Source organism: Culicoides brevitarsis, chromosome 2 (assembly GCF_036172545.1).
Source record: "Culicoides brevitarsis isolate CSIRO-B50_1 chromosome 2, AGI_CSIRO_Cbre_v1, whole genome shotgun sequence".
Classification (NCBI taxonomy): Eukaryota; Metazoa; Arthropoda; class Insecta; order Diptera; family Ceratopogonidae; genus Culicoides; species Culicoides brevitarsis.
Genome location: NC_087086.1, coordinates 26,171,338 through 26,184,258, shown reverse-complemented (window position 1 = coordinate 26,184,258; position 12,921 = coordinate 26,171,338). Strand labels below are relative to the sequence as shown.

The window sequence follows — 12,921 nt, the reverse complement described above, 5'->3', positions numbered from 1 at the left end:
AAGAGTAAAAAAAAGAAGAAAATATATATTTAAAAGAAATATTTGAAAAATAATTAAAAAATTGTGTTTTATTTATTTTAGCGTTAATGAGCTGATTGTTTTGCTATGGTAGTTTAAAAATTTCATAAATTCGCTCAAAAATTTATTTTCATAAATTTTTAATTTTATATTTTTTTTTAATAATTTTTTATTTTATTTTCGATTTTTTTTTCGTTTTAGGAATTTTAGTTTGATTTTTTTTTTACTAAAAATTAATTTTATTTTTTTTTATATTTTGAAAAACGTTTTGAACGTAAATCGATGACTTTTTACATTATTTTTTTTTTCATTTTAAAATTAATTTTTAATTTGTTTAAAGTTTAAGATTAATTTTTATTTACGATTGTCCTAAATTATTTTTTTTTCTTGAGGAAAAAATTTAATTTTCGAAATAACTATGATATTTTTCTTCACTTTTTTATATAAAATTAATGAAAATAATTTTAAAAATTTTTTAATTATTTTTTTTTATTTTTAAACATTTTTGAATTGATTTTTAATTAAAAATTTATTTTTCTTACCTAATGAGTCTCATTTTAAGCGTCTGAAATTTTTTTAAAGGCCAAAAATTAATATTTTTAGCAAAATCTGTGTGGCAAAAAAAAAATCTTACGAAAAATGTTTGAAACGAGCCTCCCTGCGTGAACTAACGTTAAAAATATGGAAAGAAAAATTTTACGTTAATAAGGCACATTTATTTTCACATCTTATGGATCTCTATTAGACCCCTTTTTAACATTAAATTTGTTTGTTTTTTGTTATAATATTTTGTAAAATGTAAAAACTAAAAATAAATTAATGAAAAAAAACTTAAACGTTAAGTGAAATTAAGTTAAGAATAATCTTAAGTGTTAAAAATTAAGGATTCAGAGGGTTTAATATCCATTAAATATATTAAAGATTAATTTCTCCGCCAATTTATCGCCTATACGGTTGCTTAGCGTAACGTCCACGATCATTTTCGTCCTTAAGATCGGAGAAGTAGCTGAAGACAATGACCCACATGTACACATAAATTGCTAAAAATAACAAAAAATGTTAAAAATTTCTCTTTTTTTAATAAATTCAGTGAAATTCTTACCAACAACAATCAATCCAACGATAATCCACAACACTCCCGCCGAAATAAAGCCGTCAATCAACAGAACAATCGCCGTATAAAGTACCGAGATAAGCAATCCAATTGCCAACATGATGCCCAAAATGACCCATGGCAACATCAAATAGTGATTTCGTTTCATGGCACCGACAATGAGTAAAATACTGATCAAAATTGTCATGGCGAGATTGATGGCGATGATAATTTTGACGACAGACGATGGCAGCCAGTCCATGATGATGGTTTTGAACTCGGCGCGCGTTGTGAAAATTAAGATCAAGTTGATAATGGCCAAGACGATGCCAATTACGCCGGAGATAATTGTTCCCGTACGCAGCGAATAGCAGCAGCAAGTGTTTAAATGGGGCTTTCTCGCCATTTTTGTGTGATGTCGGAATTAATTCAAGTCTGAAATTAGAAAAAAATATTAAAAAATCTCAAGAAAATTGACGTGCGGCAAAAAAAAATATTTTTTCTAAAAATAAAACAAAACTATTTTCTGTTTTGCAACGCTTTACAACGAAAATTATGATATGGACCAGATGTGCGTCATTTTTCATAAGCAAAAGTCATTAAAGAGTTATTTTCTTCCATTTTGAGGCGAACCAGAAATTTCTATGCAAAATGAACCAGGCAACTCCTCACACACAATAATAAAAATTTGCAAATTCAGCGTGAATGAAGTAATTTTCTAATTGGTGTTACCGTATGTTTGTCATATATATGAGTTTTTTTTTGTTATGAACAGACCTAATAAAACGTATAAATAGTTTTGATGTCAAGGTCACTTGTTTCGCTTCATAAGTGACTGAGCATGAAAAATAGAACAAAAATGTCATCATTTATTGGATTTTCACTGAATTTTCTTATTTTTATTTTTTTCTTGTGAAAAAATTCGATAGGATGATCAAAAAAAAATTATTTTAAAAAAAGTCACGTTTTATTTTTTTTTTTCACTTTGAAATATTTTTTTAGTGAAAAACCAAAAAAAAATATAAATAAATTAATTTATAATAATTTTAAAATTAATAAATTTAAAAAAAATATTTTTTTTTTGACAAAAAATTTATTTTTAGAGTAATTTTGGCTTTAAAAAAAAATAAATAAAAAAAAAATTTTAAATTTATTTTTGTGACGAATTTTTGTGCCATTTGCAATTTATTTAAAATTATTTGATCCCAATTAATTTTTCGAATTGGACAAATTTTTTTTTTAATTTTTGATAGTCGAAAATACTTTTTAAAAAATAAATTTATTTAAATTAAAAAAAAATATGTGTTCAAATATTTGAATTTTTTTTTCAAATTAAATTATAATTTTTTTAAAACTTAAAAATTTTATTAAAAAAAAAATAAAATAAAAGAATTATTAATTCTCTAATTTTCAAAAAAAAAAAATATATAAACAAATCGAAAACTGTCGAAAATTCGACTCTTTTGACAAAATAAATTAAATGAAATTTAAAAAAAAATAAATTAATTAAAATAAAATTAATTTAAAAAAATCAAAAATTAACATTTTTAATGAAAAATTTCACACCTTTAATCCATTTGCAGTCAAAATTAATATAAAAATTTAAATTTAAACGAATTTTAATGAAAATGTCTCTTCAAAAAAAAAAAAAAATCCAATAAACACTAATCAATTTGTATTTATTAACTTCTGATTGATGTTTCCTATTCAATTTATTTGTATTTATTCGCTTTTGATGTCGATCATTCGCCGTTTGAACTACTTTTCGATTTCTTTGTGTTTATTATTCGATCGTTCATTTATTGAGCAACCAACGTTGAAACATTTTGCGGTTTCGTCTCAAAAAAATCACTCAACCAAGCCAGTAATCGGAGCTCCAATAAAAAGAAATAAATTCTACTTTCTCTCTCTTGGAAGACATCGCACGACCAAAACAAACAACCCATAAAAAAACAATAAACCTCACATTAAAAAGGTAAACATACGTGATTTTAATTGACGACAATGGCGATGACTGGTAATTTAATGCTCATCAAAACAAAAGCATAACAACCAATATATGTCTCAACAAAGTGTTGTGATGACACAATTTATTTATGGGCACACTCCTCAAATATTATGGAATGTTCTATTTTTTTTTCGCTTCGGTCTGTCTAATTTAATCAGTTGTGTGTACCAAGAATCAATTAAGACTAATTGGAACTGATGTATCGTGTAGAAGAAAATGAGCGGAACAAAGAAACGTTTTTCGTTATGGGCGATTTTTTGTTTCAATATTTCGAAAATGTCAGTTTTTATCGACGTTAAATGCGATTCGATACTTGGAAATGGTGGGATTATCGGTGAGACGTTGCATGATAATGGTCTGGCTTACTTCTGTTTTTGGTATGATTAATTTTTTTATTTGGTGAGGAATTAAATTTTTTATTATTCGAAGTTCTTTGAAAGAAAAACAAAAGGCGGAAGCTGTTCTAATTTGAATTTTTTAGTGCGTTTTGAAATATTTTAATGTAAAATGCAGTTTTAGGCAGTCCGTTTATAGTTTTTAGGTAATTTGTTTTAATATCTGGTCCTTTTAAGTACTTTTTACCGCATTTCGAAGAAAAAATGCGGTATTAAATTCGACTTGTCGTCTGTGTGTGTGTGTCAGTAACGCTGTGCCCCAAAAAATTTTTTTTTTATTTCTTCAAAAATCAAAGAGATTTTGATGAAAATCATCTTTAGAATGAATATTTATTCAATTTTAGCTTTGAAATCCATCAAAAGTTTGTTAGATCTTGACTTGAAAAATTTCATGACCGTTTTTCTTCTTTTTCGAAAAAACGGTCTTGAAAATTATTTTTTTTATTTCTTCAAAAATCATTGAGATTTTGATGGCAATCATCTTTAGAATGAATATTTATTCAATTTTAGCTTTGAAATCCATCAAAAGTTTGTTAAAACTTGCCTTGAAAAATTTCATGACCGTTTTTCTTCTTTTTCGAAAAAACGGTCATGAAAAAAAAATTTTTTTATTTCTTCAAAAATCAAAGAGATTTTGATAGAAATCATCTTTAGAATGAATATTTATTCAATTTTAGCTTTGAAATCCATCAAAAGTTTGTTTTTAATTTGACTTGAAAAATTTTTAAATTCCTGATTCATTTTAGACTTTTAATTCATTTTTAGTTAATTTTAACGAAAAATTTTAATTCTCTTTTAGATCAAATTTTAATTTCTGAAAATTTTTTTTATTTCTTCAAAAATCGAGGAGATTTTGTTGGAAATCATCTTTAGAATGAATATTTATTCAATTTTAGCTTTGAAATCCATCAAAAGTTTGTTAGATCTTGACTTGAAAAATTTCATGACCGTAAAATTTTTTTTTATTTTATTAAAAATTTATTCAATTTTTGCTTTGAAATCCATCAAAAGTTTGTTAGATCTTGACTTGAAAAATTTCAATTTTTTCTTCTTTTTCGAAAAAACGGTAAAAATTTTAAAAAATTCTTTAGAATGAATATTTATTCAATTTTAGCTTTGAAATCCATCAAAAGTTTGTTAGATCTTGACTTGAAAAATTTCATGACTGTTTTTCTTTTAGATCACTTTTAGAACTCTTTTAGATCAAATTTTAACTTCTGATCATTTTTAGTACTCTTAACGGTAAAAAATTTAATTTTTGATCACTTTTAGTACTCTTGGTCTCCAAAATTTAATTTATCTCTAATAAAAATAATAAACTAAAAGCGATTAAAATTAATTAAAAATCAAAATACGCTCATTCTAAAATTAAACAAAGATCGAGTTCCTAATTACAAATTCATATTTTGATAGAAATCACGCGTTAAATCGGTTAAAGATGTTTTATAAAACGGCATGTAGCATGTGTCAGTGTCGTAGTTTACAAAAACATTTATCAATCAAATGCTATTATAAATTAACATAAGCTCGTAAAAAAAACAAAGAAACAGAATTCAATTAATATTTTTAAGAGTCTTTCACACACAAATCTCCTCAACTAAGGCGCTTTCTTTATTCTAGAATTTTTATTAAAATTCTTCGCGCCCATAAAAAACCACTTTTCATAAGAATTCAAATCATCTGTTACGCAGAAGACAAATAAAAAACAAAAGTTCAACAATTTTATTGAGATCACATGTTGCTGCTCCGCTCATTCAATTTGATTGAAAGCATTGTAAATAAACAAAGACGTGCATTTGTTGTTGTTGTTCTTGTTGTGACTTTAGACAGAGAAATGACTTTAGACTTGTGAAAACTGTAAAATATAATAATTATTATTGTTTTGGTGTCATTCCGATCGCCTACATGCATTTTTTTGATTAACGTTCCCTTCGAGAGAAATTAAGTTGTTAACACGCACAATAAAAAACGCACTTTGAAAATAAAATAAAGAAAAAAAAAAATATGAATTTCAATTGAGACCGTTAGCATAAGCCTCTTACGAACCACAAAAGTGGTACTTTTATTTTTATGGCTTTAGCAACAATTTTGTGGTTCAGTTTACAACATTCTCGCTGGTGGTCGGTCATTTCAAGTCTAGTTTGGGTTAGATGAGAAATTTGCTTAGAAATAAATTTATTGCGGTTTTCTTTTTTCTAAATAATAAAAAAGAGATTTTCATAAAAATGTTTTTCTTAGCATAAATAATATTGACAAAGTGGTTTTTGGTATTTATTGGGTCTTTGGATGGTAAATTAGGTAATTAAATTGCAATTTCTTTTAATTTATTATGAATTTACTTCGACATTAGATTTAGTTGTGATTTAATTAATTTTAAATTTAATTAGAATTTAATTTTTTTTGACCAAACGAATTATTTTTTAATTCTATTCAATTTTTAATTTAATTCATTAATTTTTTCATAAAAAAAAAAATAAATTTTCAAATTTCATTAAAGTTAATCAAAATCTTTAAAGGTTTTCGATTATTCCAGTTTCTCAAGTAAAAAAGAATATTTTCAATATTTTTTATCTTAATTTTTCAATAATACCACAATTATTATTTTGAAATTTGAGTAAAAAAAATATTTTTTTAAATCACCAAGTGTTATCATTTTCTTTGAATTTTAAAAAAAATAATAAGAAAAAAAATAATAATAAATAATAAATAAGAAAAAATTTAAAAAAAAAAATAAAATAAAAAAAAATAAATTTAAGGTGAAACATTTTTTGAAATCTCACTTGCTAAGAAAAAAAAACTTAGATGATTTTTTTATTTCTTTAAAACATTAAAAGCAATTTAATTTTAAAATATTTTTTTACAAAATTTTTAATTTTTGATGCAATTTGCTTCACATCTCAATAAAAAAATTCTCCTAAAATTGACCAAAAAGTTAATTTTGTATATAAAAATTTATTTTTAAAGAAAAAAAAATCTTAAATTCTTCTTTTGGGAAAAAACATTTTTTTTCCTGGAAAAATCAAAAAGTCCTCAAAATATGACTTAAAGTTTTTAAAATCTGCTTCAAAATGTAAATAAAAAAGTTTGACCTCCAAAGAAAATCTAAAATTTTCAATATTTTCTCAGAAAGGCCATGGAAATGTTAAAAAAATCCCTCCAAACTCAAAGTAAATTCAAATAATCCTCATAACGGTTTATTTCACTTTTCTAGACAATACAAGCAAAATTATCACCTCTATTGTCTTGTCTCTAATAAAAGACTTCAATTGTCGTCATTCACTTGTAATTTCGCTCTTTTGTTGATATAAATAACCATGTGACTCAACCCTGCGACTACACTGAACCAACACCTACAATTACAAGTCAATATCTTATCTGGTAATCACATAATGGCAACGATTCACTGTTTATGCGACGTCTATTTTAAAAACAGACACAAAAGTTCACCAAACTTTACTTTACACAAAAAAACTCCTATTTTTTATTATTTCATGTCGTCACCAAAGTTTTTTTTCACAGACAGCATATTTTTTAAGAAATCCGTGTCTTCCTACATGATTTTTTTAATTTTTTTTTTTTGTATTTGAACGACCGACACACCAAACAGAACAAATATTTGTAATGAAACACACAATTTTGTCATCAGCTGAATCGCGCGCCGACCTACGATCACATATTTTTTAAATGATTTTTTAAACACATGTGTGACAAAAATTATGACAAAAAATCAACTTCAAAGCTGAAAATCTGGCAAATTTCATGAACATATGACAAATTTATTTTAAAACAGAAACATTGAAGGTCATTATGCACCTTGAAAAAAAATTCATTACGATTTATTTTACGATGAGCGAATTTTACTTTTGTTTACTTTTTCGCTGCATCTTAATCTCGTTCAAACAGGTAAATTTTTTGTTTATATGTTTTTTGTACGGATGTAAAGTAAAGGCGTTACATAAAAAATATTTCGAGCATTTTATCCGACAAATATGGATTTTTAACCTTGGTGCGACTACAAGGTTGCCTCGCTCATGTAATGTGGTTGCCCATTCAGAATTTTAATGCGATCTTATCGTACTCGCGAAACTTATTCTTGAATATTACGTCATTTTGGTCAATTTATCTCGTACACAGCCACCTTCTTTGCTATATCACTCAACAACAAAAACGTTCTAATAGAGATCAGGGCGCTCATTAATTCAATAAAATGTATAATTATTGATAAAAACTCGTTTCTCGTGCCTACTTTTTAGTTTAAAAAAATATTTTTTTTTTTCAAATATTTTATTTTATTTTTTTCAAATAAATTTAATTCAAATTAATTTAATTTTATAGAAACAAACAAATATTTTTAAATTATTAAATATTAATTAATTAAATTAAAAATTTAAAATTATTTTCATTGAACCGCTTTTTCTTTTTTTTTTAATTTTTATAAAAAAAATAATTAAATTTTTAATTAAATAAATTAAAATTAATATACTATTAAATTAAATTAAATTATTAAAATTAATTAAATTAATGAAATTAAAATAATTTAAATTGTTTTAATTAATCCAAGTTTTTTAGCTTCTTAAATAAAAAAAATCTTTAAAAATTAATTTAATTTTTTTTTTTTTATAATAAAATTTAATTAATTTAATTTTTTTTCATTCCATATGTCGTTTAAAATGGTCCAGACGCGATTTTCACATAAGAATCACAATAAAAATCGGTAACTAATACATTCCTCTTCGTTTTGTACATCATTCATTTCTTTCACAGAACGTACGCCAGACATTCAATTCATTCGCGAAAACCATTTTTGAAAAACTTGTTTAGCGATGTCTTCCTTCGTACATCGTACGAGATGCGAATGTTAGAAATTTTGTACGTCGAGATAAGACAAACTTTCTAGAAGAATTTCCTTTTGCAGCGAAAAACACTCAAAATCACGACTCTGTGTTTATATGAGAAATGAACAAGTATTTAAATGCCAAGTAAATAAATGAGAGTGCAACACATACTTTGACCGTGAAAAATGTTTATTTTTGTAGCGTTTTGTGCAAAAATAATATTATTATTTTCTGAGGCACTTTTAAGATTTTTTCTTCTTCTTCTCTTTTTTTTGTTTTAGCAGCAGATGATTTCAGTTTTTTTTTTATTTCTTGAAGATGATTCAATCTTTAATTAATTGATCAATGTATTTATATTTAGAAAAACTGGCACTTTTTTTTCGTATATAAATAAATAAATAAATAAACTTTTTGTGTGGGTGTCTACGACGACGACGCGAAGCACGGATAAATATGTGTGTGATGAATGACGAGCGCGTTAAAAATTGCGACTTGATTCTTCAACGATCGCGATACATCTGTGTGAAGCGCAGTGAATTTGTGTTTATGAAAATAAAATGTTTGAATTAGCGGGGAGGTTAATTCAAATTACGTTATCATGGAAAATTAAGGAAAAATTTTAAAAATTTATATTTTTGCGAATAAATTAAAATTTTCATAAAATTTGGGATTTTTAATTTTAAGTTGAAGTTTTTTGAAAAAATTGGAATTTTTTCATACCGAAAATAAAGCTTACATTGCGTGTAAGCAGTTTTTGGTTCTCAATGTGGATAAGCGAGTGCATGAACCTGTAACGGCAAAGTGAGACGAATGAAATTGAACTGGTATACAACTGTATGACTTTCGAACATTCAATTTTTTAAAAAGTCCGTTGTACAGATTTGGTCATTTTCGATAGGATCATGTGCGTTTCTAGCTTTGATTTGATGAGAACCTCATTGACTTTTCATTGATCTCTTTTTATTTTTGTGTTGCTACAATATCACGAAGTGTTGCGCATGAAGTCAAGTACTTTGGGGCAAACCTAGTCGAGACTATCACTATCACGTCCTACCATTCTCTTATGGGATATCGTCCTAATACGAAACATACATCTCTGGATAAATTTGATCGTGGCAACCTTAGTCTTTGCAATTTAGAGTGTAATTTGCGAAAAAGCATGAAACCGCACAGAAAAAGTTACTTCAACCAAAAAATAAACAAAATTTTTTACTGAACAAGATTGAAGAAATTTGAAGCAATTCAAACCTTCAGGTAGTCAGCTTTGTCTAGTGGTTTGCGTATCTAACTTATGAGCGTAATGTCGTCGGTTCGTGACTCGAAATCATGAAAAAACTTTTCTGACTCCAATCGTGCTAAGAATTTTCTTATATGTATCTTTTAGATATCCTTCAGGACCTTATGGAAGAGCTTAGCGAATTTTAAGGGCGGCTGCTTGAGATGACAGGTAAAAAGCTAAGACCCATTCCTCGACGTTTACTGAGAAAGCTTACGATTTCACAATATGAAGTACGATACAACTCCTCAGAGACCGTGGTACGAGCAATTCTAGATCTCACTAAACGAGTTCCAAAGTTTGATAGAAGTTCAGTTGGATTACCTCTAATTAATTTTTATGTTTAAATTTTCTTTTGACTGGACTTTATGTGTTATTCGTTTGAATGTAAGACAAGTAACGTTGGTTTTTTCAAGAAATTGATTTTTGTACGAAAACTCCTGGTTGTTTAAAAAATTCATCGTCATCACATGATACTCCTTTAACAGATCTGTCTTGTGGACTTTGGGCTCCTAAGTTCATCTTTAAAAAGTTTCAAAATTAATTATTAAAATTTTATCTTTACTTACCTCAGTTTTGTCCTTCTTGATGATTTCTTCTAATTTTCAACTCTCATCCAACTTATTTCCATAAAAGCAAAAATTTCTCAATTTTCAAGCACAATTTCCACTTTTTGCTTGATGGAGTGCCCCTCCCTCCAAGTGTTTGTTCTTCCATAAAATAAAAAAAACATCAAACAGAATCGCAAAAGAAACAAATAAATTACCTCACATGGAATTTTCGTCATTATCTTCATCGCACACAGGATGCCTTCACACCACACCACAAGTGTTTTCATAAATTTGTTTGTCTCACTAATTTGTTAAATAAATTGTTTGTTTATTTGCCCCATAAATCACGAGAACAATTTTCTCTTGTTGACTGGTGGTGTCGCGGTCAAAACAAACGTTTTTCTTCTTTGTCACACATGTGTGAGGACAACTAAATTTTATTTATGTGTTTGAACATTTTTCTCTCGTGTTGTGCTGTCGAAAAGGTCGCTAATCTTGACTCATGGAAATTTTTTTTTTGAAAATTCAATTTTGAGCGCATTTTGTAAGTTTTATCAGACAGACTTTAGGTTTTAATAATTTTTCACTAAAACGCCTTACTAAAAATGTATTAAAATTCCTTTCATAATGACATCATACAAAAACTGCACTTGTGCATTATGGAAGAAAAAATATTATAAGACTGACGAAAGATAATGTTATGCATCGTTAAACTTAATTAATTACTTGAAAATACCACAGACAAGTAATTTCCAAGCATTTTTGTGAATAACTTGTGGAGACAACGACTCCTTGTCAACTGAAAAACACTCGAAATATTTTTGGGTAAAATTTCTCGATTTCGTCAGATGACTTTGATAATTGAATTTTCATGTCTGAGATATGCTAATTTTCCATCCACTTTGCATTTCTCTTTTCACGTAAAACGACGAAAATCATGAAAATATCTCTTTCGTTTGTCTCGTATTTTCATCGGGAAAGAAAATTCCTACAAAAAAAGTCGACATGCGACACGCCCCTTTTACAAATTAAACAACATTCTTTCTCATCTTGAATCAAGACGAAAATAATGACGATGAAAATTAAGTGCGCGCAAGTAATTACAAGCTGTGAACGTATCACAGAGCAGCAGTAGAGATAATTAAATTGTAGTTATATCAAAGTTTATTCTACTAATAATGCGCCTCTAAACGATAATTATAGTTGATGACTTGAGAAAACAAGACTTTTTTTTGTCATCGAGAAAATGAGAAAATTTTTCACATTTCTCGTGTAAAATATTTTTTGTTAAAGAGAAAAATTTTCATTAAAATCGGAATTTTTGTCGATTTAATTTTAATTCAACAATCAATTTGAGACACAAACATCTTTATAAATAAATAAATGATTATCGAGTTACACACGACAATTTGTCCCCCTGACAGTTTTTCTGTTTGACTTTTATTTTAATTTGAATGTTGTACATTACCTATTTGTAACGATTTGCTTTACTCGTCGATATTATGTACAAACAATATTAAATTAATAGAGAGGTATAATGTAAAATGATAATGTGCTCGTTTGTGTTTGCGTCTGTTTTGTTGAATAAAATAGCAATTAAATTCCTATTAGAATGTCATGCTATTGTGGTAAATGCTTAATTCAAGGAATTGCCGTGCTATTGATGAAAATGCCACGGTGGGACAAAATTGTAAGTTTCAAATCTATAAACAAACACGTGACAAATTTTTTCCGGGATTGGGTCTTAATCATGTCAACCAATTTCAACGCCGCTCCTTCACAGCTTGAGTTTTTCAAAAACCCGCATTGATCTCCGGAGAAGAAATTTATTCGATTCTTGTGATTTGTTGCATTAGCAAATGTTCGTATATTTTTGATTCATTAGGCAGAATCGTAAGACCCTGAAAATTTGATATGTCGTTATCTCCCGTTTTGTTTATGGCAGTTTGTTTCAAAAGCGTAATGGGGACTCCATCAAAGCTGGTCGATTTCTTATTTGGCAATTCAATAATTGTCTTCAAAATCTGCTCACCTGTTCTCATTCGATGTTTTGTATCAAGTAGTCGCCAAAAAGTCTTCTAGGAGCATTATTTGGTATATTATATCATGTGCTTTTAGTAAATGTTTGACATGCTTGCTAATTTAATATCTTGGATGGATCAATGTTGTGACCAAATGTTCTTTAGTTATGACAGTGTTTTTTCACATTTTATTCGGCCTAAAATTAGACATCCTCATTTCTTTACGGTCATAAAAAGAAAAGAGGATTTTCTGCTTTGCTAATGACACCTGACTTAAAGATTCATACAAAGCTGACGTAATGAATTTCCTTGAACCGTTGGTAGAGTTTGGATTTATGGAAAATACAGGCGTACGATTCAGTCTATGATAATAATATGTCCATTAAAAGTTGCTTGAACATTTCAGAAGGTTTAATTTCAAATATATTGCTCTAAATATGAAAGATAACTTACGTGGGCTTGGGTAAACTCCTCACAAGCAAATCCATAAATTATTTATGCCCAATATTAAAAGGATCCAATAGATGTCCAAGATCCAATAGGAGGTATAATCTAAATAAAAGAGAAAAAATGTGCAAATTCTGAAAAATTAAAAATATGTATAAAATCGTTTACAAAAAATCACTTTTCAGCCCACTGTGATGAATTTGTCATCACAATTTTTTTTCTGCTTTGAAACAACTTTCTTCGCATTAAATATTTAATTGATTGCAACCAATAAAAA

At 27.2% G+C, this 12,921-nt stretch overlaps 1 protein-coding gene across 1 annotated transcript; it reads right to left on the bottom strand.

Annotated features, from left to right (window-relative positions):
* Positions 1 to 649: 649 nt before the first annotated feature.
* LOC134831038 (uncharacterized) lies at positions 650 to 8,853 on the bottom strand. The gene is made up of 3 exons (XM_063844673.1): positions 8,521 to 8,853; positions 1,121 to 1,546; positions 650 to 1,058 (listed from the first exon to the last, which is right to left on the bottom strand). Exons 2-3 carry the CDS (start codon positions 1,515 to 1,517, stop codon positions 958 to 960), a joined length of 498 nt encoding a protein of 165 aa, XP_063700743.1. The 5' UTR covers positions 1,518 to 1,546; positions 8,521 to 8,853; the 3' UTR covers positions 650 to 957.
* Between the last annotated feature and the right edge of the window lie 4,068 nt (positions 8,854 to 12,921).